The sequence below is a fragment of the Panthera leo genome, chromosome C2 (genome assembly GCF_018350215.1).
Source record: "Panthera leo isolate Ple1 chromosome C2, P.leo_Ple1_pat1.1, whole genome shotgun sequence".
NCBI lineage: Eukaryota > Metazoa > Chordata > Mammalia > Carnivora > Felidae > Panthera > Panthera leo.
The window spans coordinates 58,743,885-58,771,356 of NC_056687.1; the positions used below are offsets into that span (position 1 = coordinate 58,743,885).

General features: G+C 38.2%; 2 protein-coding genes across 7 annotated transcripts in view; one reads left to right on the forward strand and one right to left on the reverse strand.

Annotated features, from left to right (window-relative positions):
• ATG3 (autophagy related 3) overlaps positions 1-5,642 on the reverse strand; it is a 27,114-nt gene extending 21,472 nt beyond the window's left edge. The window contains exons 1-2 of the mRNA XM_042954435.1: positions 5,170-5,642; positions 2,418-2,459 (exon numbers count right to left, since the gene is read on the reverse strand). Of these exons, the coding sequence (XP_042810369.1) occupies positions 2,418-2,459; positions 5,170-5,241 (114 nt within the window). The 5' untranslated portion in view covers positions 5,242-5,642. The remainder of the gene's footprint in view (positions 1-2,417; positions 2,460-5,169) is intronic.
• SLC35A5 (solute carrier family 35 member A5) lies at positions 1,348-26,439 on the forward strand. Of its 6 annotated transcripts, none has more exons than XM_042954429.1 (9): positions 1,348-1,586; positions 4,890-5,012; positions 5,870-6,012; positions 6,801-6,949; positions 10,705-10,803; positions 12,338-12,471; positions 15,077-15,144; positions 22,560-23,340; positions 24,949-26,439. In XM_042954429.1, the coding sequence occupies exons 3-9, from the start codon at positions 5,942-5,944 to the stop codon at positions 25,015-25,017; spliced, it is 1,371 nt and encodes a 456-aa protein (XP_042810363.1). In that variant the 5' UTR covers positions 1,348-1,586; positions 4,890-5,012; positions 5,870-5,941; the 3' UTR covers positions 25,018-26,439. The 6 variants fall into 6 exon arrangements, with proteins under 6 accessions (XP_042810363.1, XP_042810364.1, XP_042810365.1 ...); XM_042954430.1 differs by having other exon boundaries at positions 5,941-6,012; XM_042954431.1 differs by having other exon boundaries at positions 5,941-5,981; positions 6,773-6,949.
• Positions 26,440-27,472: the final 1,033 nt, after the last annotated feature.

Consider the following 27,472-nt stretch of genomic DNA (forward strand, 5'->3'; position numbering starts at 1 on the left):
GTTATCAGGAACTAATTTATTACTGAAAAAGTATTAACTCAACAAAATACAATACAAAAACAGTCAAAAACTTAATTCTTTAATGATATTGCCTTGACTCTAGTATTTTATTCCATGGCACCTCCAGCAGCATCTATTGAAAAACAACAGGGGCACCTAGCTGGCTTAGTTGGTAGAGCATGCAACTTTTGATCTTGGGTTTGTGAGTTCGAGCCCCACATTGGGTGTAGAGATTAAAAAATTTTTTAAAAATTAAAAAAACTAAAAAACACTAGAAGGTAAGAAAAATTATAAAGGAACAAAGAATTGTACAGATAGTTAATATATGTACACATTTATCCTCATTAGCAATGGCCTTTATTGCATGCTTTATATGCTCAAATGAAACAAATGCAAGGCAGACTCAAGTTTCTCAAGCTGTAGTTTCTCTCAGTGATTAAAAATTGCACTGTACTGAATAATTCCAACAAGACAGAACCAATATTAATATTTTAGTCAGCAACTTTATCCTTCAAGCTATTGTATTACTGATAATCCAGTCACACACACACACACATATATATATATATTAATTTTAGTCAGACAATTCTGTATTAGATAATGTCTACCTCTCTTTTTAAACACAGTACTTCCAATACTTCTCAATGAAAACAAAAGAGAGCTGGAGACTAACAGCCAGAAGCCCAGAAACAGTAAGAGAAAACAAATACATAGATCAACTCAGTATATCATTTATCTGAAGTAAATTATGTCTTATTTTCCTCCTGGAGACTCATTCTAATCAAACTGAACTCTGTAACTGTGTTCTATCTCAATCCAGCATTATGTGGTTGGTACCCAGCTGAGCTAGTTTTGCCTTGCATTTTTTTTTTAAAGGAGGAAATTTATAAACCACTTAATGATACAACTCTGTTGGAGTATAACTGTTAGTTATTCATTCTATGGTGAGTAGCTGTTTTAAAACAGTTAGCTTAAGTCTATCCAATGACCACAGACTTGCACCTCTCACTCCAACTGTCTATTTACCAATTAGTCATCTTCCCATATATAAAGCCAAAGAGTGGAAGAAGAATAGCATACTTTCATTCCTGCTCTTGATTTCAGATAGTTTTAAGAGCTATGTCTAAATTATACATTTGTCTGGCAAGAAAGTTAAGAATATCAAAACTTAATTTTATGTGGTATTCAAAATATTAAACTCTTGGTGCCTAAGGTAGAATCGATCCTTTAGAGAGTGTCTAGCCAAAACCCCTCATTTTATAGACGAGAAAACATGAGGCCTGTGTCTAGTAGCTTAACTGATTTGCCCAAGTCAGAAAAGGAGAAATTAAGAGAAATGGGTCTAGAAGGTCGATCTCCCAGGTTCTTTCTATACCGCCATCTGTCTTCACTAAAAATAAAGACAATTTCAGATAAAAAGATCAGTTCAGCATACCATTCTCAGAACTCACAAGGATTTGGAACCCAAGAGATTCCATCACAATTGAAAACTGAAAGATCAATAAATTCTTAGGTGGGGTCTTAGAATTTCTAGCAACAGCCAGATCACAAAGCATGGCCCAATTCAAAATGTTTCTTTCAAAACAGTAAGTAAAGTTCTATTGCCAACGAGTGGTATTTTTAATGAAAGTTAAAGGTGAAGCTTAAAATTTTCGCCATTTATTAAGACAAGAAAGTAAGTCTGATGCAACTGTAACTATTCATTAAACTGGAATGTAAAAGGATTTTTAGGACAGTATTTATTTCTCAAAGGATAACAAAACAAACTACCTAAAAAAAGAGAACATTTTTATTATATAGATTTGGTGAACAAGTAAAATGATTCCTCAAAACCTAATTCTATATTAAAAGTTCAATAAAACACAACTGGCCTATAAAATAGCCATCAGTTTCAGCATTAGGTAGACTCAACATTACTTGGTTAGTAGAAAAAGTTAAAGAATTGTGAGAAAAAAGTCAGCCTTAAGTATGTAGCAATAAAATATTTAAGCTAAATACCGAAAGAAAACATACAAGCAGTAAACCAAAGTTTCCAAATGAAAAGCCATGAAATCTCATGTTTGATGCAGACAAAGGCAAGACACAGCAAACACCACAAGAGCTCCCTGCACAGCTTCAATATAACACAAATATAAGTGAGGGGTAAGTGACCAGGAATATTTTCCATTCCCTCTCCCACCATTTCTAAATCAAGAGGAACTACAGAGAAATATGAGAAGTGGCAAACTGAGAGGGAAGTTACATCTTCTTCTCACATAGGAAGTAGAAGTCCCTATAAAACTGCTAATATAGTCAAAAGAATCTAATTTTAATCAAATCAAAATTAAACTTTAAGATATTTTCTTATAAAACAAAAAAGCCACACAGTTTAATATAATTGTAAGACATAACAGTTTCAGAATATCTTTAACACTCACCTCTTCTGGTGTGATTACACCTGTTTCCTTAAATTTTGATTCCTAAAAAGAGCAAAAAGAATTAACATATTACACTTTCGCTTTCAAATTAAAGATGTTTGTGGGCAAGTATCTGCCTGGTACCCTTCTAGGCAAAGGAGCACATACAAAAAAGAATGTATCACTGGTACCTAGAGGAATATACAAGTCTAATGAAGGAAACTGACATGAAATAATTACAATTTGATCAGTGCTATAATAGAGCAAAGCTCTTTGGAAAAGCATCCAAAGGTTTATACATTAAGTCTCACAATGATTTTGTACACATCTTTATTTTACAGAACGATAAAGATGTCTTAAAAATGTTTAGACTTTTTACTATTTAGTCAACATCTCCAACATCTCATTTCAATGGAGTAATATTAGAACCCAAATCTAGAGGTCATAAATTATTTAGTCCTTTCCCATTATTATATCACCAAGATATTGATACAATATTTTCTCCTCCAAAGCAAAGATGCTATTTACCAAATGTTTCTAAATTTTAAGTTAAATGTAAGATTTTGTAGTACAGTCTACAAAAATGAAAGAATTCATTTATGAACATTATTCATTCAACACGTATTTAGAATGACCAATATGTGCCAGGCACTATTTGAAGTAATGGGGCTACAGGAGTGAATAAAATAGACCAAACTGATCCTTGTCCTCATAAGGAATTTAAACTCTAGTGGAGGGAGAAAAGCCAAATGGTAATGAAAACCACGAAGAAAAATGAGGCAGAGAGGAAACTGGTCAGGGGTGCAGGAAAAGAGATGGCTATTTAAAATAGGACGGTGAGAAAACAAAGACTTCCCTGATAGGTGACTACTGAGCAGAGACCTTAAAAAAAATGAACAAGCCACATAGCTGTAAAAGAGCATTTTAGGCAGATGGAGTGGCAAATACAAAAACACAAGGCAAGAGAGCATTAAACGGAGAAACAAACAGGACAGACTAGATGGCTTAAGCCAAAGTGAGCAAGGAATAAAGTAGCAGTTGAGATAAGGGTCTCTCCCAATCAAGTAGAGGTTTGAAGATCATTGAAAGGACTTTGGCCTTTACTGTGCCATGACTTTTCTTAATTTCTACTTGCTAGGATAAGTCACTGTTTCTTTCAAGGGATTTGGTTTTTCTTCCTTGCCATCTTATGTCTAGTAGGAAACTACAGGATTCTCTCTGTAAACAGGGACAGGCAAGGAAAGGATCAATAATTCTGCTTTCCTTATTACTAAAAATACACACTAACAAGTACATTCTGACAAGCTAACACTTTTCAGTTTGGGGAATAAGTAAAATGATTCTTCAAAATATAATTCTAAGTTCAATAAAATACAACTGGCCAATAAAACAGTAGTTTTATATTTAATTTGGGAACTCTTTTTCTTTTCCTTGGAAAAAAAAAGTTTAAGAATATGTATTATTTCAATGCTACATACCTTGGTAGACATATTTCTGAAAAATGACATAATATGCAAAAGAATCATTTGATTTAAATGTCAAAATTATTTTCAATTTCAGAGTTGAATGAGTTATTTTAATTACAAGGGATTTCACTGTAAAAAAAAATATATATATATATATATCATATAACATATATAAAAGCATAGCAAGAGTTGGAATTCTCATTTATAAACTTATCCCCCCCCTTTTTTTTTACTTGGCCCAACAAGGTATCATTTTAAAATCAGTCTTGGAAATAAATATTAAAAAAGTAAGTACAGGGCTAACATTTCCCTTTGTCATGGAAAGGGAGCAAAATAAAGCTACCCACTATTCCTAGCATACCAGAATAACTTCTTGAATAAAGAGGACCAACCATTTCCATGGGTATTTCATCCCTACCGTAAGATTTGTAAAATTTTTACTGAAAGCTTAAAAAAATAATAAAAGCACTTAAGAACTCCCTATTCATTTATTCTCATTGCTCAGTTTTCAGAAAGGAAAAACAATGACAACAAACTTAAATTTTAAGACTTATCAAAACTTGAACGCACTTGTAGAAATTTATCTTTGAAAATAAAGTCACTGCTTTAAAACCAGTATGCTACAAATTTTACTTTAAAAACGCCGTACTGACAATGCAAAAAAATAAGTATATCTAGGAGCGTCAAGCTGCTCCTTATTATCACTTAAATCCAAGATTTACAAATAGTTTTTCGGCTATTTAAAAAACTCAGGAATGGGAGGTTTTGCCTGGTAGGTTCAATGGTACTGTTGGAGATAATGTTGCACTTCACAGTGTTCTCTGAAATCTAACAAGATGAGACCTCAGTCACAATTTACTATTTCAAACCCCTAATCATAAAAGACTTCCTATGAAATTTGAGGAATAGTGACATGTCATTTTAATACCAAATACTGATTTCGTTTTTAAAAAGATAAGCAATACGCTCGTTTAAAAAGTTCAAAAGACTTCCGATGTTAAGATTTAACATTCTCAAATCTACTTAGCTGCGGACCACCTTCCAACTTGACGTACCCAGACGCGCTGAGCTCTGACGGGTGGCGACAGCAGTGCTCCAAGTTTACCTGAAGAGCCCGAAAGCCCTACAGAGCAGCTGGATAACACCTCCGGTGGGGCTGCGCCTTTGCCTGTGTCCCATCCCACCCTTACCACCTTCCTACACTTTCCCCCGCCGGAAAACACGGTGTCCCTCCCGGCGCCGGGTCCTCAGTCCCTGCGGAGTTGAGCGTGTACCTGACAGCCCTGGGCAAGCCCGGCCTGGCTTACCTTGAGGACCGGGGTCAGGTACTCAGCCACTTCCAGTGCCTTTCCCTTCACCGTGTTAATCACATTCTGCATCCTGGGGCCGGAGAAGCGGCCGGCCCCGCGATGGGGTGGGAAAGGCAGCGGGGGCAGGGACCGGGAGTCAGAAAAAATCCCCGCTGTCCCCGACGCGCATCGGCACCCAGCCGGCGGCACCACAGGGGACGGGACGCGACGGGACGGACGGGACGAGGGGGAGGGGCGGCTGCGCCAATCGCGAGGGCAGGGAGCACGCTGCTCACAACCCAGGCAGCGCGCGGAGGACCGGGCCTAGGTGTCTCCCCGGCCGCAAGGGAGGGCGGCGGGGACGAGGGGAGAGTTGGGGGGAGAGGCAGGCGCACGCGCACCCCTCGCCTCCTCGGGAGCTGTCTTCTCCCCCTCGCTTCACTCGCGCCCCTTCCGGCTTCCCCTTCTCTCTCTTGCCGTAGCTCCGCCGCTACCTGGGCCTCACGTGACACAGGACTCTCCCGCCACGTGACGCGAGAGAGGGCTCGCTGGGGCGGGCTCAGGCTTCTCCTCTCCTCCCTCCGGAAGCGTAACACTGAGCGCGCCTGCGCAATGGGTGCCAGGTCCGCTGTTTCCTAGTCTGGAAGTAGATGTGCTTTTTTGTTCCGGAATAGGAGGTTCAGGGGCTGGGGTTTTCGCCTTTCTTTCCCTCCCGTAGTTTCCCCGACCATGGACCCTAAAAGCTATTGCTGCCTCTGCAGAGCTACACAGTTACTGTTTCATCTGTAGGATGTGCGCTCTTCCACCAAAAACCCTTTGGACGGACAGAGGTAACCTCGCCCGGCTGGCAAAGAAATGCGCGTGCGTATGAGGGGAGGGCGCGCCGCTCGAGATCCCTACTGCGCATGTGTGACATGAAGGCTTCCCCCCCCCCCCCCCCCCCCCACGCCGTGCCTGGAGGGAAACCTGCCTTCCTTCGGTAGGGGAGGTGTCTTTTGTACCTCTACGTTTGCGCGCTGGTGGGCTGTCGGTGTTGACGTTTCAAGCCCATCTCTCACCAGTCCTCCCGGCCCTATGCGCTATCCCTTAACACAGGCAGGCTTTGGACAAGTTACTCGGCCTAGAGTTTAGTGCCCTCAACATGTCAGAAGAGGACTCTAGAGTCATTGATTTCTAAGCTCTCTTGTACTTTTAACACTAGTTAGGTGCAGATTCACAACACTTTCAGATATTCCCCTTTCGGTCATTATTGTAATGAATTGGCCCTCTTTCTAGGGAAGAGCTGCTACTGAGGTGAAGGGAAATCTGAAATTCTCCTCTAGGGCAAAGTTGCTAATAGGAATGGAAGCTAAAATGGGCTTTCTGCAAAATTCTGCAGTCCCCAGATGTCAATTGCTCACTTGCTACTTTTAGCAGCACTTCCAGTCTGGCGCTGCCTTTCTGTCTTTGGAGTCCCCCCCCCCCTCCCCCAACAACTTTTGACACTTTCATTTTCTTTCCCTTTTCTCTGGTTCTCCTCAATTTTCTTGGTTTGGATACAACTGTAGCCAAACATATAAAAAATTGCTTTTCTGTTCCTCACTAATCAGTGGTATTTGTACTATGCTTTATCTACCAACAGTGTTGCTCACAAATATGTTCTCTTTAAGACCATTAAAAACCAGTGGAATGGAAAGCAAGTGCTGTGATCATCCCACATTGTGCTCCTTGTCAGCGATGTATACATTCCTACTAGGCACCATATTCATTGCTTTGAGCTCAAGTCGAATCCTACTGGTAAAATACTCAGCCAATGAAGGTAAGTGAAGACTTGGAATATATGGAACACTTGCATCTAATCACACGTTTCGTCTCCTGTCGCTGGTCTCCTTGTATGCAAAATAGAGAAAATACCCTGGCAAGTACTCTGCTTCATGTGAAGGGCAAAGTGGGTTTAAGTTTGATTCTTTAACCTTTTATTCCTTAGCAAGAAAAATTTTTCCTGCTGAGTGAAATTTGGGTTAAATACAGTGTCACACCCTTTACAGAACAGATCATAACATCTGACTATTATTTTAATCAATAGGTATTTCTGGACCTATAGCAATATGTGTAATTATAACTTACTTTGAAATAGGAGGATATATCTGGTCACTTGGCATTTGTGAGTTAGTCTTAATTACTATATCATTGAGGCAGTACAGATTATTTGCTTTGAAATCTTTGAAATTATTAGCTAAGAAGTCTTCTGTGTTTTGTTTTGTTTTTTTAATGTGGGAATTTGGATTTAGACAAACAGTTTAATTCTACAAAGCTGTATTGAGAGCCTCTCACTAGTTATTCAGGACACATAGAAGTATGACATCATGACCCTTAATGGTCTGCTTGGGGAGTCAGATGTGTATATAAGTCTCTACTTCGGTTAACATTTCTGTCTTGGGCAGTAGGCTAAATATTAGTAACAAAATTCAAAGCGTATAAGACATAGTCGTTGTTCTCAAGAATTCAGTTTATTAGAGGAGAGCTGTACATTTGAAACGTCATGAAAGTACAGTATAATAAATGCAGCCCTATACCAAAGGTGTGGAGATAGTTTTATGTAGAAAGTGCTATGTTCTCTCTGGGACAGGAGGATGTGGAGTGCAAAGGGATTAGGGAATACTTCCCTGAGAAGGTGAAGTTGATCCACAAGAGGACAGGTAGGCAGTGGTATTCAAAACAGAAGCAACAATCCATAGAATCAAATAGATATGTTTAAAAAAAAAAGCAGGATGGATTGTAAGAACATGTACTTCAGAATGACTGAGCAAAAAGTTTAAGGACTTGAAGGAGAGGAGGAAGGAATGCATGCATATGACCAGAGGGGAAGTAATGATCAGATACTAAGGGACTTCATATGCCACGCTAAGGAACTGGGACTTTGTTTTCTAGGCTCTAGAGTCTGGGGAATAAGGAATGCTTGAAGGATTATAAACAGAATGAGAGAGACTGTTACACTAGCTGAATAGAGGACTGACTTGGGAAGAGACTGGATGCAGAGTAGCCAGTTGGGGTTACTGCAAATACAAGCCACAGATTAAGAAGACTAACCATGGCTTTGGAGGTAGGAATAGAGAAGAGAGGATAGATTCAAGAAATATACTAAACATGAGAAAAGACAGGACTCAGAGAATATTGAACGTAGAGACTAAAGGACGTGAAATATTGGACAGCTCAGAGGTTTCCTGTTTGGGTGCTAAGTGGATTGATGATGCTCTCAGCTAAGATGGAAGCTATTAGTAGGAATAAGCAGATAGGACAGAATTCAGAAAGATTGAACAGTTTTAGTTAGGTACCTTCTGTGAAGTCAGGAGCTATGTCCTTGTTCGTTGCCATATTCTGCACTATCTAGCACATCACATATATGAAGGAAATACGAATTAAATCTATAAATAGGAAGTAGTACTTCATGTGGATATGTTTAGTGAGCGTTAATGTTCCAGAATACAGATTTGGAGACATGAATATTAAATTGCTATTTAAAACCGTAGGAGCCAGAGGGCTTTTTCAGGGTAAGCACACAGAATGAGAAAATGAGAGCCAAGGATACAACTCCAAGGAAGCCAACATTTAAGAGGCATGCTGACACTCAGATGTTAGGAAAGAATCATCAAAGAAATAAGAGAACTAAATGCACATGATTCATAGAAAGGAAGGAAATAAGTTTGAAGACAGAGGAAATTGCAACATCATAGTAAGATAGGGGTTCAAGCGTGCCCTTTGGAGTTAGAAATTAAAAGATGTTTGGTAATCTCAGAGACCAGGTGGTTTGAATAAAGTGATGGGATCAGAAACCTGATTGCTTGGGAAGAAGACCTGAATGGAAAGTGGGTACAATGGAGATAATGAATGTTGATGCTGATTTAGGGAAAGAAGGAGAAAGTATGGTAGCTGGGGCAGGGGTGGGATCGTATATTTTGTTTTTCAGAGGGAGAAAGGGGTCCCCTTTCAGGGAGAAGGGGTCATCCTGGGGCTCTGGCCTGTTTCTTTGGACTAATGGGAGATCAGTAAGGATGAATGCAGTGTCGATTCGGTGTATGAGTGTCAGCAGAAGGTTAAGTGGAAGGAGGTACCACGTGATGCTGAATCATAGTTTGGGATCTACTATGAGAGAAATATGATTTAAAAGTAAATAAAAGTCAAAGTGAGTTCTGGAGCAGTGGTAAGAGTTTGAGACTTCTAATCTGAAGACCTCTGCCTCCATTCTTTTGTGTGCATGTTCCCTCATGTGTGTATCATAGAGATCAATGCAAAGTATTAGTGGAAGATAGTAGAGTGTGATTTCAGTCTAGGTTTAAGCTCAGAGAAGGGAGGAGGAGATGTTTTAATTAGGCTTTGAATGATGGAGAAAGTTTAACAGGCAAATATTAAATTCAGGAGAACATTTATCAAGTGCCTACCAAGTGCAGAATACCATTAACTGCCAGTTTTATCAAGATGACTGACATGGGCCCTTTCTCATAAGGAGCTTACATTCCAAGGGTAAGACATACACAGAAGAAGTAACTATAATATAATGTGACAGGTACTGTTATAAAGGTTTATAGGTAACACAAAAGGATTAGAGATGAATAAAGAATCGACTGTGTTTAGGTTGAGAAGGTCAAGGGAAACCACAGGAAAAAAAAGAAAAAAGGTGTTCTGGATAGAAAGAGTGTTGAGTTGGCATTGTCCCCCTGTACTTGGCCAGTTTTGGTTTTTCATATCATGGCCAAGGAAAATAAGGAAATGTTTCAAATGATAGGAAAAATGCACTCCTTAAAATAGGACCTACTAAAGTTTATGTTTGTCCTTGGCAAAATTTTACAGCAAGTTGTTTGTAAGCATTTGGAACAGACATAACAGCTAAGACCAAGGCATACAAACCTAACCTCATTTTCTGATTAGATTGACTTATAAGTGATCTTTCCAACTCATCAGTGGGTTTTGATATATCAGAGTATTTCCTCTCAGCCCTAGAGGTAGCCAGAGCTCTGGGCAGTTGCCTCTTGGCTCTTTTTACCCCAACGTACCATTTATTCCAGAGTGCCAGACCAATACTGTTTTCTGTATGTGCCGTGATGCAAAACAGATAGGAAGATTCCAAGTTAAGGGACTATCACAGACCATTTACTTTGATTGTAGCAAGGCAAACAAAAGACACAAGAGGAACCATAAGCTGGGTCATAATTCTGCCAGTTAAATTCATAGCTTTTTGATGAGTCAGGCTCTCAGTGCTAAATAATGGTCATGTCTAATGCCATACCACAAAGCCTTCTGTGCCCATAGCCTTAGCCTCCTCAACATATTTATCAGCAACTTGGGTGAAAAGATGAGAAACTCAAGAATAATAAAACACTGAATGTGGTAGGGATAGCTAATACATTAGGTGAATTGATTAAAAAAATCCAAGAGAAGAAAGCCAATTGGATGAAGTTTAATATAACCAGTATTAAAATCCAGCTTTTAAGTTTAAAAACAGATATAAATTATTACCTGTATACAAGCATTATATAGCACAAAATTTATAGTTAAAAAATGCCTGTTACATTTCAGAGAACAAGTATGATTATCTTCCAACTACTGTGAACGTGTGCTCAGAATTGGTGAAACTGGTTTTCTGTGTGCTTGTGTCATTATGGATTTTAAAGAAAGGTGAGTCTTGAAGTCTTGAACTCTATACTTGTTAATTTTTTTTTGATTTTTTTTATTTTTGAGACAGAGAGAGACAGAACATGAACGGAGGAGGGTCAGAGAGAGGGAGACACAGAATCTGAAGCAGACACCAGGCTCTGAGCTGTCAGCACAGAGCCCGATGCGGGGCTCGAACTCATGGACTGTGAGATCATGACCTGAGCTGAAGTCAGACGCTTAACCGACTGAGCCACCCAGGCGCCCCTATACTTGTTAAAAATCACAGAATCAAAACATTTTAGGAAAACTAAAAGGAAGATTTTATGTCATTCAGTCTAGCCCAGTAATTTTATATATGAGGACACTAAGATACAAACATACGTACAGTTACCCATGTTTTGCAAAAGCAAGGAGAGGCTCAAAAGAACAGATGTTATGCAGTGGTAGGTAGGAGGGGGCAGAGCCAGGACTCCAGCCCATGTTTTCCTCATGTCTTGGCCATCGCTCTACCTTGTTACTTGTTCCTTTGTTGGAGCACACAGCAAGTTCATTTTTACTCAAATTCAGGATTTTCTAAATCACTGCTGTCTGATTTGATATGTAGCACATTGCAAAAACAGTCCCCATTTCCTGCAAGGGAGGTAACAGAGTGGATTGGAGACTATATTCTAGGGTGGGATTATTTTAACTTCTCTGAGTTCCAGTCTCATCAATTATCAAGCAGGGATACTCCTCCCTTCCTCAAATCTAAAGCATCTAGCCTTTTGTGGCTCTTCCTGTGTATTAATTCTTCATCTTAGTTCCCCATTTATTGAGCCTTACCTTTCTCTGTTCTGTGGTCTGCCTTCACATATGAAGTAAACAGAATTCAAAGTATTAAAAGTCTTTTCCAAGAAGATTTCTGTTTTATTCTTAAAAGTGTCAGTTTGTGCAAAGATTCTAGTTGGTGGAATATATTTCTTAATCTCATGAATTTGCAGGACTTAAATTGTTTTCTATTTTTGCGTGTTATTTTACATTCTCTGGTTACAGTACCTTCCTGAGTTCTTGGAACTCTGGAGATGGGATCATAACTCATACCAGGATTAGCAAAATTTAATTTTCTCTGCTCCTGTATGTATAAATCTTCACCTGGTACTCCTTTTCCTGATTCCCCCTGGGGGGAAAAATCCCAACATAAATACTTGATTTATTTTCTCTGGATTCTAACTTCTTTCTTTGCTTTAGGCTCTCATAGTAGTAAATAAAACCATAGTATCCTGAGTTGTTCTAAGTGGTGTTTCTATCTCAAGTTAACAGGAATTAGGAGAACCAGTATTCCTCAGGGTGTTGCTGATTGTCAGTGATGAGGTCTGGTGGGGAGTTGAAGAAAGAGAGACCATAAATGAAATCTTATATTGTGTTTAATTTCTTAAGGCTAATAGTCACTGATAAAAGTAAGTTCATAAAACCTCTTTCAAAGAATTGTATCAGTAATCAAATACAACTTGCTTTGTCTAAAAATATGGGCATTCTCATCAATATTCTTTGTTTATTGCTGTCTTTCTTTCTTTAGAAGATCATCAAAGTAGAAACTTGAGATGTGCTTCCTGGAAAGAATTCTCTAATTTCATGAAGTGGTCCATTCCTGCCTTTCTTTATTTCCTGGATAATTTAATTGTCTTCTATGTCATTTCCTACCTTCAGCCTGTAAGTAAATATGATAGAAAATAGCATTAGAAAAACACAGAGAAATGAATCCCAGAACTAATGTTTTTATCATTTTCCTTATCAGTGTTAGTTTTTCATTACTCTCAGTGGTCTCCCTGAGGTTTCACCAGAATCATCTGAATACTGAGTTACCAATCTGCTGCTCACTGTGTTTTTTCAAAAATGTTTGTTTATTTATTTTGAGAGAGAGTGCACAGGTGAGTGGGATGGGGGAGGGACAAAGAGAAAGGGACAGATAGAATCCCAAGCAGGCTCCGTGCTGCCAGCACAGAGCCCGATGCAGGGCTTAATCCCACAAATCATGAGATCATGACCTAAGCAGAAGTCAAAAGTTGGATATTTAACCAACTGAGCCACCCAGGTGCCCCACATTCTCAGAAAATTGTATACTCAGTGCCCTACTTTTTCCTGCACCTGCTTTAATGTAGTAAATGTATTCTGTTTGTATGATTTTCTTTTTCTGTCAGTCCTATCATTTAACCAACGAGTTCTTTAAGGGTAGAAAATACATTCTCCCAACGATAAATGCTATCTATGACTGATAATACTAGGGATGTTTCTCATCTCTCTTGGTGTTCTCCATGCCAATTTAGGAATCCATTAGTAATCAGAATTAAAATTTGGGCTTTTGCTTTTACCTGTTACTCAGTTTGGGGGAATTTGTGTATTTATTTCCCTTAATTTATAAAATGAAGATTTCTGTTGCCATTGTTGCCAAAATGTATTTTAAGTTTCTTTCAAGAATAAATGCAGGCATTTTGATAATAAATAGGATTTTTATTGGTCCTAGTTCTCCATGTGAAGCCTTTTACGTATAGCGAAATCAGTTTGAGAGTGGGACGAGAAGAAAAGGATCAGTAGAGCACTAACTAGACAACAAGTATTTGATTATTTTGCACAGTTTAGAAGCTGTGTAACTAGGCAAGCCCAACTACTCTAAGATGACCATCTGTAAAATAGAATAACATTACCATACTAACGCAAAGGCAGGGACTGGGGCCAGGTGATCGATCGCCTGAAGTTCCTTTCAGCTATGTGATCCATGTTATTAGTAAGTGTTTTGAATGTTAGAATGTGTTCTCTCTTAAATTCTTACTTCCACTTTGTTTTTCAGATCTGAGAATTCCTGTACCCAACAACATAATTATTTGTATCAATTAGTACATATTTGTTGTACTTTATTTAGATTAGCTCTAAATTTATATCCCTTTCCTATATCCCCATCATGAAAGCAAGATTGCAGCTTCCTTGTTCTTCCACCTTATTACTTTGCTCTTCCTTCCCGATTTTGCACAACCACAGATATTACAAAAGAAATCACATGGCATTTTCTGTGTATAGCTGTGCCCAGTCTAGTTGGAAAGAATTAAATAGAGATGCACAGAAATTTTGGGGCAAAGAGCTCTGGTGTTTTGTTTATTCTGTGCACTTGCAAGGAAAGTAGGTTCTAAATTCATCATCAGGTAAGCCAGGCTGCTTGGTTAGGTGCATCCGCTCCATTATTAGGGTTGATCAGAGCTACTGTGTCCTCCCTCTTCTTACCAGCCACTTACTTTCCTCCTTAGGTTTTCTCTGCTTTTACCAAGGGGTTCACAAACATTTGTCTCCAGAGGACACAGTGAAATTCCTAAAACAGTGCTTCTCATAAAAAATTCAGTAGAAAAACAACAATGTTGTATTCTTGGAATTTTTGCTGGTTTTTATTGGATTCAGTCTTATTTCTTTAATTTACCTGCATGGTAGCCATGCTTGCTGGTTATATAAGACTAGTGAAAAATACTCTTTGGAGTTTAGTGAACTTAAACTGACAGCAAGGAAGAAGGTAGAGTGAAGTAAATGAGTAGGATTTGTTTTTATTTTTTTTTAATGTTGTCAGATCCAAATATGGAGGAGCACTGATGAAATTTCGTACTTTTTGAGCCAAATTATATACATGTTCAGATTAATACTCTCATGTGAAATATGACTGACTTCATAAAAACCCATCTTTATGAAATCTGGCTACCACATTTCTAAGTGTGTAGAGCAATGTGAATAAGTCCAAGGACTGTCAGGTATGAGTTTGGGACTGAATCACTGGTATTGAATCACTGCAGTTCAACCAGGAGAACCGGTTCAATTCCTGTAACAGTAAAGATGCTTAAAAACCTCTACCTCTATTGTCTTTAACGTATAAATGGGCCTAATAGTACTTGCCTTCTCTCTACCTCTGGAAACGGTGTTAAAAGTCTATAAAGCACTTTAAGAGCCTGAAAAAGTATGCTTCATAAGTAAGGTCACTATTATTTTTAGACCTAAACATTTAGAGTTGATAAGTATTCCCTGATCTGCACATACAGATTATTTACACAGGCATTTGCTGAATTTAAACAAGTTTTCAAAGTCTGTCCAATAATTTGATCATATCTGTATAAATTTAACAAGCAATAAAAATGGAATTTCATCCTCTAGTGAAGTAGCTGCCCTAATAACCCCTCAGGTTTTTGACCAAAAAGCTTTTTTTGTCAGGTGAACCAGCAGGCTGGGAGATTTCTGAGGTCACTACTTTGTTTGGATTGTAATTCTATCTTCTCCTTCTTTCTAGGCCATGGCTGTTATCTTCTCAAATTTTAGCATTATAACAACAGCTCTTCTATTCAGGATAGTGCTGAAGTAAGTAACTTGCTCTGAAAGCATATATCATACTTTAAAACGGCACAGCCTTGTTTCAGATCATATACCCGGAGCACTGAACCCTCTGAATCCCAAGGCCAGGATTTTATTCCTAATTGGCTTTGGGCAACTTGTTTAACCTATCTGGAAAGCAGCTCCAGTGCTGGCCTATCTAAATCATTGCAACTAGATGTATGAGAAGTTTTTTCTTAGTATCTCAAAAACAAATAAATAAATAAATAAATAATTGTCCAGCTTACTTTAATTTTCAGTGCCAACTTTTCAACAAATTCATGAGGTTTTTTTTTTTTTTCTTTTCTTTTTTATCTTTTTCAGAATCTCTGTACTTTAGTAGGGAACCAAGAAGTTCCTAAATATTGTTAGTACATTTGTTACTTGTAGTTTGGAGATGTAAAGAGTGGCAAATTCTTTATCAGACTACTTGAGTACATGATCTAAGCTCTAATTGGCAGAAGATTTACATGAGAAATCTAGTCAAAATTACAATAAATAAGAATGATAGATTTTTGCTTTTAAAAATGCTGTCACCAGTGTTTCCTGTCACCAGGAGGACCTTTGAATAGAGTAAACATTTTTAAGTAAATAGTCTCTGCCACCATGTAAAGGCCAGACTATTCTAAGGTGTAATGGGATCTGGGCACTTAACTCCAGTTTAAGTTGTTACTTGATGATAAAAATAAAATTAACTTCTTGTTATATTTGTTGTGATTGTTTTTTTTTTTTTAATTTTACGTTCACTTTGCCCTTTTAATTTCTTATTCTCAATGTGCCATGTCATACTATGTGCTTTCATAATTTATGTGTATGTAAGGGTGAATGGCTTGGCACGTAGGCACTCAATAAATATTTGTTGAATACGTGATGCATTCAGTACATTAATTATATGGAGTTCTTGAAAGACTTTCTTTTACCCTGAGGAAGCATTCAATTTAATGCTTGATGTGAGAGATGGGAAAAAAATGAACATTATATTTCATCCAGGTTAAATATTAGAGTGCACTGAATTTTTTTTTTTTTTTTTTTTTTTTTGAGAGAAAAAGCACAAGTTGGGGAGGGGCAGAGAAAATGGGGGTACAGAGGATTCGAAGTAGGCTCTGAAAGCTGACAGCAGAGAGCCCAGTACAGGGCTCCAACCCACCCACGGACCATGAGATCATGCCCTGAGCTGAAGTTGGACGCTTAACCAACTGAGGTGGCCCTGAAATTTGTTTCTGCATCAGGTTCTTTATTTAATTTATGAATTGTGAAAATAATTCAACTAGCAAGTGAAAGAATGCTATTCCAAAAATGTTTTGAAGTCTTTAAAATCAACATAAAAGCCACTTTATAGGACAAAGAGTTGATTTCTGAGGGAAAAAAATGTGTGTGTATATATATATATATATATATGTATATATGTAGTAATATAAGTAGTATGTATATATATATATATACACACATTCATAAGTAGATATATATACATATATGTGTGTGTGTGTATATATATATATATATATACATATATATATATATATATATATATATATATATATATATATATAGTAATATCTTTATTCCTGTGATAAAATTAAAGATGCATGTCCATGGAAGAAAAAAAATGGGCTCTGACATATAATGAAAGGCTCATTATTTAATAAGGGCATCTCATAAAGGGGTCTCAAAAACATGTTGGGTTTTTAAATTTTTTTCCTTTGAAATGACAGTTTATGGGTACACGTAGTGGTGTACTTATGTTACACAAGACGTATTAGATCAAAATTGTATCAATTTAAAATTGAAATTTTCCAAAGCAAAAATACAAAGTATGTATTGCTAGGTTTGGAATTAACCCATAGCTCTAGCTGTGCCTGTAGTTGTATATAATATTTTTTATTGGGTTTTTTTTTTTTTATTTGTTTTTGTTATTTATAAGTTTACTCCAGAGCCTGAGCTGTGGCTCTGAGGTTGAGGTGAAGGGCCTCTCAGGCCTTATCCAGGGCTGGTCTTACTGGTTGGTAGACAACAGTGCGAGCAGGCTTTCAGCTGACAGTGACAAGATAATCACACCAAAGACTCCTCAGAGCCAAGGGCTGATCCGAGGGCCTTTCGCCTATCTAGACTTAACCCCCACAACAACCCCAGGAGGTAGGAGTTATTGTCCCCATTCATAAGTAGATTTGTTCCAAGTGGTGTCTGTGCGCAGAACCACTGGGTATTTTGCAGCATTTATAGGTGGTTTTGACCATGGAGAAGGGAGTATGTGGGGTGGCAGGGTTAGAGGCAGAGACCAACTAGAACTGCCCCTGTCAGGCTGAGAGAGCTAATATATGGGCAGAGATGGCCCATTAAATTTTTAAGCATTTAACTATTTGTATTAGGAAAGTTAAGGGTGCCTGTGGCTCAATCAGTTAAGTGTCTGACTCGATTTCAGCTCATGTTGTGATCTCACAGTTCATGGGATGAGCCCTGCTTTGGACCGTGTGCTGATAGCATGGAGCCTGCTTGGGATTCTCTCTTTCTCTCTGTCTCTCTCTAAAGGATGGATGGATGGATGGATGGATGGATGGATGGAAGGAAGGAAAGGGGAAAAGGAAGTTAATTCCTAGTGTAATCTAAATCTAGTTATACTTTAAATGTTTGCTTTTATAATACTATTAGTTATAATAAGTATTATATTGCTAGTTTTAATAATAATTAACGTTATGAACTAAAGTTCGAAAAAGCTTTTTCACATATTTTACCTCTTAATAGAACAGTAATATTCTTAGACATGTGTTTGCTTTGTTGTTAATATGTTTTGAATCCTTTGAAGTTATTTATATTAAACAAACAATAAATCATTTATTTTTTTTATTATTTTTACAAGCACTAACTTAGCTCCCAAAGGGAGTCTTAACTTGAGTCACAAATTAGCACCGAAGCTACTCTTAATAGTGCTGAAATAATATAATTAATCTAATGCTGTCTTTTATGAGAATGTCTTCCAAGTACTGTATTATCTATTATTACAGTTTATTTTATTTTATTATTTAATTAAAATTTCTTTTTTATTTTTAGAGAGAGAGAGAGAGTGAATGTACGAGCAGGGCAGAGGGGCAGTGAGAGTGAGAGAGAGAGAGAATCTTAAGGGGGTTTCACACTCAGCAGGGAGCCTGATGCAGGGCTTGATCCCGCGAGTCGGACACTCAACCGACTGAATCACCCAAGCGCCCCTATTATTATATTTTAAAATCAACTTTGTTCTATTTTGATCTTTTTGTTGGTGGTGGTATATATTGTTTGTTTGGTTTTTGTTATTCAGTTTACTCTTCTTTTGCCCTTAGCAATAAAATTTTGACCCAGGAGTAGAAGCTTGAGTTCTGTCATATTCTTAATGTGTTTGCCATAAGTAACTCATTTTTCATGGTGAATATGAATATGAAAGCCATTGTCTTATACTTGACTCTAGCGGAGCCACCAAATACCTTTCCCATGCAGACAAATAGTATAAGGCTACAAGGTAGGGAAAAAGAAGCCCAGTGACTAATGCAAGAATTACCTGGAAGAATTTGGAAGCGGTACACAAAAGATCACCATCCAAATGTCTTACCATATGTTCTAGAGAAACCCCATGTGAATGTGTGCATTTGCTCTTTGAGGAATAGCCACTGGTCCGCAGTGGAGACTGGTTGCAGGTGTTATCCCTCAAAGCCTTGCTGGCTTGCTGTTCAAGGCTTGGTGAAGTTGTATAATATTGTTTAATTAGTCTTTAGGAAATGGTAGTATCAACCTGAACATTGAGAACTGGGGGCAAAAGGTAACCATTTTTGTCTAAAAAAATGTATATACGTTTCTCTGATATCTTCAAAGGAAAGCTGTTGGGGGGAAAAATCAATGAAGAACATTTTGGCACAGATGATGGGTGTCTTAGAAGTTATGGTAACATTTACTCTTCAAAATCAGCAGAGAAATAACAGTGCCACTCGGTAGTACAAGCATTTCTCCAAAATCATTCACTTGATAATTCTTTTTTATAATTTCTCATTATAAATCTGCTACTGGTCACTCTGTGTTACTAAGAAATGTGTACAATTTTGTTTTAAAAAGTCATCTGAGTCTTTCCATTTAATTATTTTCATGTTGTGCCCTGTTTTACTATCACCAAATTTGGTAGGGATGCTTTTATCTGATACAATTTGGACTTAATTGTTGAGTTACTAAGAGTACTCAAAATGGTGAATCATGTTTAAAAAATACATACTTTAAACAGTTTAAGATATGTAAATGTCCATTCATCATTCTTCTGAAGAGCTCAGGCCTTTGAGAATGTGTGGGATTTGCTGGTTGGAGTGTTTTAGCTTCTTTCTTTTTAAATGTTTATTTATTTATTTTGAGAGAGAGAGAGAGAAAGAGCGAGCATGTGCACGTGCAAGCATGGGGAGGGCAATAGGAAGAGAGGGAGAATCCCAAGCAGGCTGGGGGAAGGGGGTTCTGTCTCACAACCCTGAGATCGTGACCTGAGCCAAAATCAGGAGTTGGATGCTTAACTTACTGAGCCACCCAAGTGCTCTGGCTTCTTTCTTGAAGCTACATTCAATCTACATCATACATGCTTCCTGGTTCTAGTTTCTTTAAAATAGAGCAAGCTCTTGGGGCGCCTGGGTGGCTCAGTCGGTTAAGTGTCCGACTCTTGGCTTCAGCTCAGGCCATGATCTCATGTTTTGTGAGTTTGAGCCCCACATTGGTCTCCATGCTGACAGTGTGAAGCCTGCTTGGGATTGTCTCTCTCCCTCTCTCTCTGCCCCTCCCCTGCTCACTCTCTCTGTCTCTCTCAAAATGAATAAATAAACTAAAAAAAAAAAAAAAAATTGAGCAAGCTCTTAAAAATACTTTTAAAGTAGATTGTTGTAGATTTTTATTTTCTAATCTTAAAATTAGCTCACCTGTACCCAGTTTGAAGGCAGATTATCTTGTGAGTAGTGTGCCTTTAATTAATTTTCCCAGAGCATTCAACTTTTCATAAAAACAGCAGTCCTTTTCCTTCACTCATAATTTGTCATTTATGTAATCATTAAAATATCTAATTACAATAATGAGGTCACTGGCAAAAACATAGGAACCAGGTCTCTCTGTGGGCAAGCAGTTCATTTGAGAGTCGAGGCCCTCAGGTAGAGGAGCCTTCTGGCTGTACATGTTCCACTCTGAGCAGCAATCCAAACGGTTTACAGGTGGTTTACTGGGGCAGTGGAGGGATCAGGTGAGTTTTTTACTGTCTCATCCACTAAACTGAGGAGCAAACTGTCACGCACTGTCATTTGTAAGAGCACCTATCCTCAGCTGACTTCATAGGATAATTTATTAAGCTTTATTTTCTTTGCTGAAAATCTACCATTTTCAGCCTAACCCTTAATAATTTTTACCTTGTAGAACATTACCTTGAATGAATGTTTGCAGTGGTACTGATTAACTTGTTTAAGACTGTTTAATTAGATTATTTTTTTCTCAATGTCCATGTTAGTGGAAAGTCTACAGCTATCAGAATTGAAAACTTCTATAGGAATTATAGATTGTTATTGCCTTATTTTTCTGGATGTCCAATAACTAGTTTCATGATGATATTTATAAATTGGGCATATACTTTTCATCTGTCTTTCCTGTCTTCAATCAATTTGGTTTCTACCACTTAATGTGTACCAGCTACACCTTTAGAAATTTATGTGACTAGTTCACAATTTTGGACCTTCCGGGCTATGCTAGCCCCATCACTAAATGCTAGATCTGGCTTTTTGAAAGTGTATACATGAGAAAGCATGATACTGTGCACATGGTGCTGCTATCTAGGCTGGTCTATGCATTTATCAGTCTCCACTCATGAAGCTCTATGGAAGCATTAGTGAAATCAGACACATCTGCCTGTATATGAACCTTGAAAACTCATTATACTTAAGAGGGTCATTGGTCCAGGAAGAAACATGCAGACCATCGCTCAGATCCCTTCTTTGCTCTTTTGTAAGTACATGACCTTAGGGAAGTCAGTCTTAAAGTACTGTTTCCTTCCTTGGAACAGAAATTGCTGATCCATGGTAGGCGCTCAGTAAATGCTCCAAAATCTTGTAACTTCTATTTCTTACCTGTTGCTTTACACTTCTGCCTTTGCTTCTGGTATTCTGTGTGTGTGTGTGTGTGTGTGTGTGTGTGTGTGTGTGTGTGTGTGTACGCGCGCGCGCACACGTGTGCACGTGCACACGCGCGCACGAGCGCCCTCTCCTTCACCTGATAGATCTTTAAACTTGAAGATTTTATTCCTTGACTACCCCAATCTGAGTCAGCTACTCCTCTTTTCTTAGTTAACATTGTACATTCTTGTTGCCTTTTTATGGACTCTTCCCTCTGCCTGGATATATCACCAACTCCCTTTTCATGTGGCAAATTTCAGTTTATTTTTCATGTGTCAACTCAACTGTCCTTTTATCTTGGAAACAATACCTGACTCTATTTGCATACTTAAGTGTTCCCTCCCCCGTCGTACCCCAGTTGTTCTGTGTATCACTTGTCACACATTATATTGTCATTACTTAGTTTCATGGCTCTTCTATTAAAATTCCTTGGGAATGGAGATCAAGTCTTCTTTATCTCCCCAGGCACACAGCAGCTGCTTACTAAATGTCTGTTGAACTAAATGGCACACAGCAGCTGCTTACTAAATGTCTGTTGAACTAAATAAACCCACAAAATAGATTGACAATAATGTGTGTGTCATTTATATTACACAAGCTTGTGGTTAGACAAAATAAATAAAGAAATAAAGCATTGTTAAGACTTTGTAAACTGAAACACTAAAAATATTTTTTCCTTGCCTTCCCAAACAGGAGTTTGCTATAAAATGCTTTATGATTAGGCCATGGATCTAGGAGCTAGCTCCCTCCTTAAATCTTTTTTGGTTCATGAACACCTTTGAAATTTGACAGAGCTTTGAAGGGTCTTGTGGGATTGGTAGGGGCAGAGACAGTAACTCAACTGTATAGATGTGGCACCCACTGCAAGGACTCACAGATTTCTGAAGCTCATCACATTCAGGTTCAGGGAAACCAGGTTGAGAATCCCTGCCATAACTTACTTTATAGCAAGATAAAAAGTTATTTTACAAAGATCTAAGATCAGCTCTGGAGGTAGAAAAGAGACTTAGTTAAACCTGTAGGTTAAAAGGAAACTTGCAATGGTATTAAGGGACAGTTATTGTAAAGAAGAATAAAAATACCAAGTTTAAGAAGCAGAGACACCAAAAGGTCTTCTTTGAACTTGAATTGGGAATGCTAGCAAAAATTGGGTACAGTTTATTCAGCCAAGTAGTTAAGTGTCAGAGTTTTCAGTAGAAACAGTCAATATGGGAAGGGAGGGGAAAAAGTAGTAATATCCTGTTTTTCCTCTCTGAACAGGAGGCACCTGAACTGGATACAGTGGGCTTCCCTTCTGATTCTGTTCTTGTCTATTGTGGCTCTCACTGCTGGGACTGAAACTTCACAGCATAACCTGGCAGGACATGGATTTCATCATGATGCCTTCTTCAGCCCATCCAATTCCTGCCTTCTCTTCCGAAGCGAATGTCCCGGAAAAGTCAATTGCACAGCAAAGGCATGGACTTTTCCTGAAACTAAGTGGAACACCACAGCTATGATTTTCAGTCACATCCGTCTCGGCTTGGGCCATGTGCTTATTATAGTCCAGTGTTTTATTTCCTCAATGGCCAATATCTATAATGAAAAGATATTGAAGGAAGGGAACCAGCTCACTGAAAGCATCTTCATACAGAATAGCAAACTCTATTTCTTTGGCATTCTTTTTAATGGACTGACACTGGTCCTTCAGGGCAGTAACAGTGAACAGATTAAGAACTGTGGGGTTTTCTATGGCCACAATGTGTTTTCAGTCACCCTTATTTTTGTGACTGCATTCCAGGGCCTCTCAGTGGCTTTTATTCTGAAGTTCCTAGATAACATGTTCCACGTCTTGATGGCCCAGGTCACCACTGTCATCATCACAGCGGTGTCTGTCCTGGTCTTTGACTTCAGGCCCTCCCTGGAGTTTTTCTTAGAAGCACCGTCGGTTCTTCTCTCCATATTTATTTACAAAGCCAGCAAGCCTCAAGGTCTGGAATATGCACCTAGGCAAGAAAGGATCCGAGATCTAAGTGGCAGCCTTTGGGAGCGCTCCAGTGGGGTAAGTCTATGGAGATGCTGCCTTTCTCCTGCTCTTCCCAGATTCAGTGCATGCTCATAGAAAAGAAATCGATCAGTGCTTATTTATCAAAGGGTGTATTGGATTTCTGTGACTTTTAAAAATTATTCAGCAAACATTCACTGGACTTACATGTGCAAGGGCTCGTGATAATGCCATCAGTGGTCGAGAAAGAGTGTGAATCAGAGCCTCGAGGACCTTATCCATTAGTTGTATCTTAGAATATTATAGAGCCACAGAGCTGGGAGACAGCACACAGGTTATCTTGTCTAGTCTTTCTGGTTTGCGGAGTGAATAAACAGATTTGGACAGGCTAAATGGGTTATAGATAGTATGTAAAAAAACTATGATCAACCCATGAGGTCTCACTCCTAGTCCATTACTCTTTCCACTCTGCCATAGTCAGAGAAATATGCCTCATTGGCAAGAAAAGTTGATCATCTTCGACATTAGTAGGTCTTGTTAGATGTAAGCTCCTTGATTTTCCATCTGTAGTTGCTTGTAAACTACACGGTGCCAGAAGGGTAGGCCTCAACTCACTATGAAGGTGATTTTCAAAACTATCTTCATAAGTAAGAGAAAAATATTTTCTAGAAACCTACTTATGTCGTTATTCTGAATAAGCATTATTCTTCCAGTTGCTTATAATTGTTTTAGGAAGGTCTGTCAGGCATGGTGTTGACAGATGAACAGTGATCTTTTGGAGACTGAAGTAAGGAGTTAGATATATATTTAAAAGATGAAACCAACTCCTCTAGCTTTAAATTTACAATTTTCCTATACACCCAAAATACCAAGCACTTCACAAAATGAACATTTCACTCTTTGGGAAAACAATCTCTTGCCCATTAGAGTTCATGGCAGAGCTTCCATCAGCAATGTCACTGAGGTGGTGGCACAACAAATCCCTAAGGTGAAAAAATCAGCAGCGCCTGGGTGGCTCAGTCGGTTATGCGTCCCACTCCTGGTTTCAGCTCAGGTCATGATCTCACGATTCATGGGTTCAAGCCCCACTTCAGGGTCTGTGCTGACAGCATGGAGCCTTGCTTGAGATTCTCTCTCCCTCTTTCTCTGCCCCTCCCCATTTCATGCTGACTCTCTCAAAATAAATAAATGTGCTTTAAAAAATAAATTAGAAGCATGGGTCCCAAATGCCCTTATCTCAGCCAGAGTATAGTTTCAAAAGTCCTGCATTCTTTTCCAGTGGTCTGATAACACTGCTTGCCCTACTTTATAGGTAAAAAAAAGTAACAATTTAGATAGTAGCCTAGCTTATTTATACTGTACCTATTTCTTTAACCACTAGTTATTTCCCTTGAAGACCAGCAGAGGGCGCTCCTTACTGTGTTCCTGTTGTCAACTTTGAAATTCAAGTCCTGAGATGCTTGCTTGTCCATGTTTTGTGAATCTCCTTATGTGTCAAAAATGAACTTTCTAAGAACATAAGTATTTATTGAATTTCATTTGACTAGATTATATTTGTAGTTTAATGAAATACATTTTCCAGTAAGGTTTCTCCTTAGTAATCATTACAAATGCTACATTTCTAGTTTTGTTTTAATTAATTACTGATTTCATATTTCTTTTTAGGATGGAGAAGAACTGGAAAGGCTTACGAAACCAAAAAGTGATATTGACTCAGATGAAGATACTTTCTAATTAGTACCCAAATAATTGGCTGCTCACAGAAACTTTTTTGCACACTTTCAGCATGTGTCATATTTATCTTTTCACTTTGATAAACACGAATATTTCTGAAGTAGAAAATTCTTTGCATATGTGTAACCACTCCCTAAACAGTTCCATCCATGGCTTAGAGGACCCAAAGGCTAAAAAGTTCTAAGGAACTGACACGAGAGTAATAAATAGTATGGAGACTGCATTAATGGTACTTGATAAGTTACAAGTTATCTCCCAGGTTATTTTCCTCGTCCTCTAGGGTTCCAAAAAAACCTGTAATAATCACGTTAGCTGTACCCTAGACATGTACAAATAGAGATCAGCTTGCCAGATATTCATAATGATGTAGTTCTACTCTGCATGCCAAAGTCTTCCCTTATTTATCATTATAAATATCTCCTAGGTTGTCCCTTGAATTTCGAAGCCCAAGAGAAGCTCATTTTGCTATTAAAAAGTAATGTGACTCTTTCTAAAAAAATTTGGTGGAAGGACCTTACCATCTATCTGGCTACAACATTGATTTGAGGGCAATATAGTCTATGCTGAATGTTTTGCTGAAGAAGCAGTTTTTCAGAGCTGAAAGGTTAGAATTTTAATTTTTAAAAATTCACAGGGAATTTGATTTTCAGTGATTATTTTTTGATATATTTTTCTATACAAATAAGCTTCAATTTAGGTGAATGTTTGTTCCCAATTACCACAATTCTCACTTGGATTTTAAGTCAGTTAAGCCATGGTGGACTTTTTCCCCTCAATTTGACCTCATTTATCATAGATTATTAGATTTCAGAGAACTAATGAGCCATTTCATTGTATCAGTTGTCAGTTAGAACTCATGTTTGTTATATATCTTACTATCATATCCTATCCCTAAGAATCAAGCCACTGGCTTCAGAATCATAACAGATTGTCAGTAAGACTAATGCCTAAGAATTCCTTTTAAAACGATCACCTTGCAAACAAATGACTTTCACTGATTATGAATAGTATTACTCTAAAATGAGGAAGCCTAGTAATACGTAAAGTACTTTACGGTAATATTCATACTTCAAGTGCATGGTATTTTCATGGTATTTTTGCATGCAGTCAATTGAGTATGAGATAGAGAATCCAGATGATAGATCATTTAAAAGTGAGAAAACAGAAGTGACTTGCCCACGATCATGCAGCTGGATGGCAATTGGACAGAGCTGGCTCACAGGCCTATGTTTACAGAACACTACACTATAGATGTGAACTTTAAGGTGTCATTTTCATGCAGTCTGTACATCTCTTCTTTCCCCTAATTTTCATGCAGATGAACATGTGAAAATACTGTTATATAATCCATCTGTGATACCTGGAATAATATGACAGGCAAGAGTTGGTGGAGATTTATAAATAAAATAATTATTAAACCTATATCTTGAGTCATCACTCTGTCATGGGACATGGGACATGGAATACTTTTCATTACAAAAAATGTACTGAGGCAAGAAATTCAAACAACTTTTAAGACTTTCTTTTTCAGTCGATCTTGACCTCTGAGAATAATCATAAGTATACCCCTCCATGGTGTCAAAGAAGGAGATTGCACTATTATGGCAATTTATTTTATTTGTTTATTTTTTTAATGTTTATATTTGAGCACGCACGAGAGAGAGCATGAGCAGTGGAGGGGCAGAGAGAGAGGGAGACACAGAATCCGAAGCAGGCTCCGGGCTCTGAGCTGTCAGCACAGAGCCCGACGCGGGGCTCGAACCCATGACCTGTGAGATCATGACCTGAGCTGAAGTCAGACGCTTAACTGACTGAGCCACCCAGGCGCCTCGTGGCAATTCATTTTAAAGGTAAGGAAATCAAGTATAGGAAGACCTCACTTTTGGGAAATACACGAATCATATTATGGAACAGATAAAATTATAACATTATTCGCAAAGTTATTGCCTACATTAAATACATTAAGTAGATGTCACTGGTCCACAGAGCTTGATTTTCTTATTTACAAGTACTTTATCTGTAATTATAGGTTTACTTGTGTTAACTGACCAGTTAATGAGAGAGAAAGAGCTGGAACTAAAATGTGAGGTTCTGGTGTGGATGCACTGTAGTACTTTGTGGGCACTACTGCTTTAAGAGGAGAATAACTGGAAGGTGAGAGGTCCAGAAACCACATCCTTTCATCTCAGGTGCTATTGGAGTCAAGTGTATGACCTGGGGAGAAGAACAGTTGTCACGTGGAAAAAGTAGTCTTTCCTAGTCTAAAGAACCAAACTATAGTGAAAATTATAGGTTGACAGCTATTCTTTCCTTATATGAAGACTTTCCTAACAAATGACTCTTTACAACAGTACAAAAGTCCCTCCTGAAGAGTGGTAGAGAGTACTAGTAAATTCTCCATCTCTGAAGTTTTCAGGAGAGATTGTACCATCAGGATGCTTTAGAAGAGGTTCGG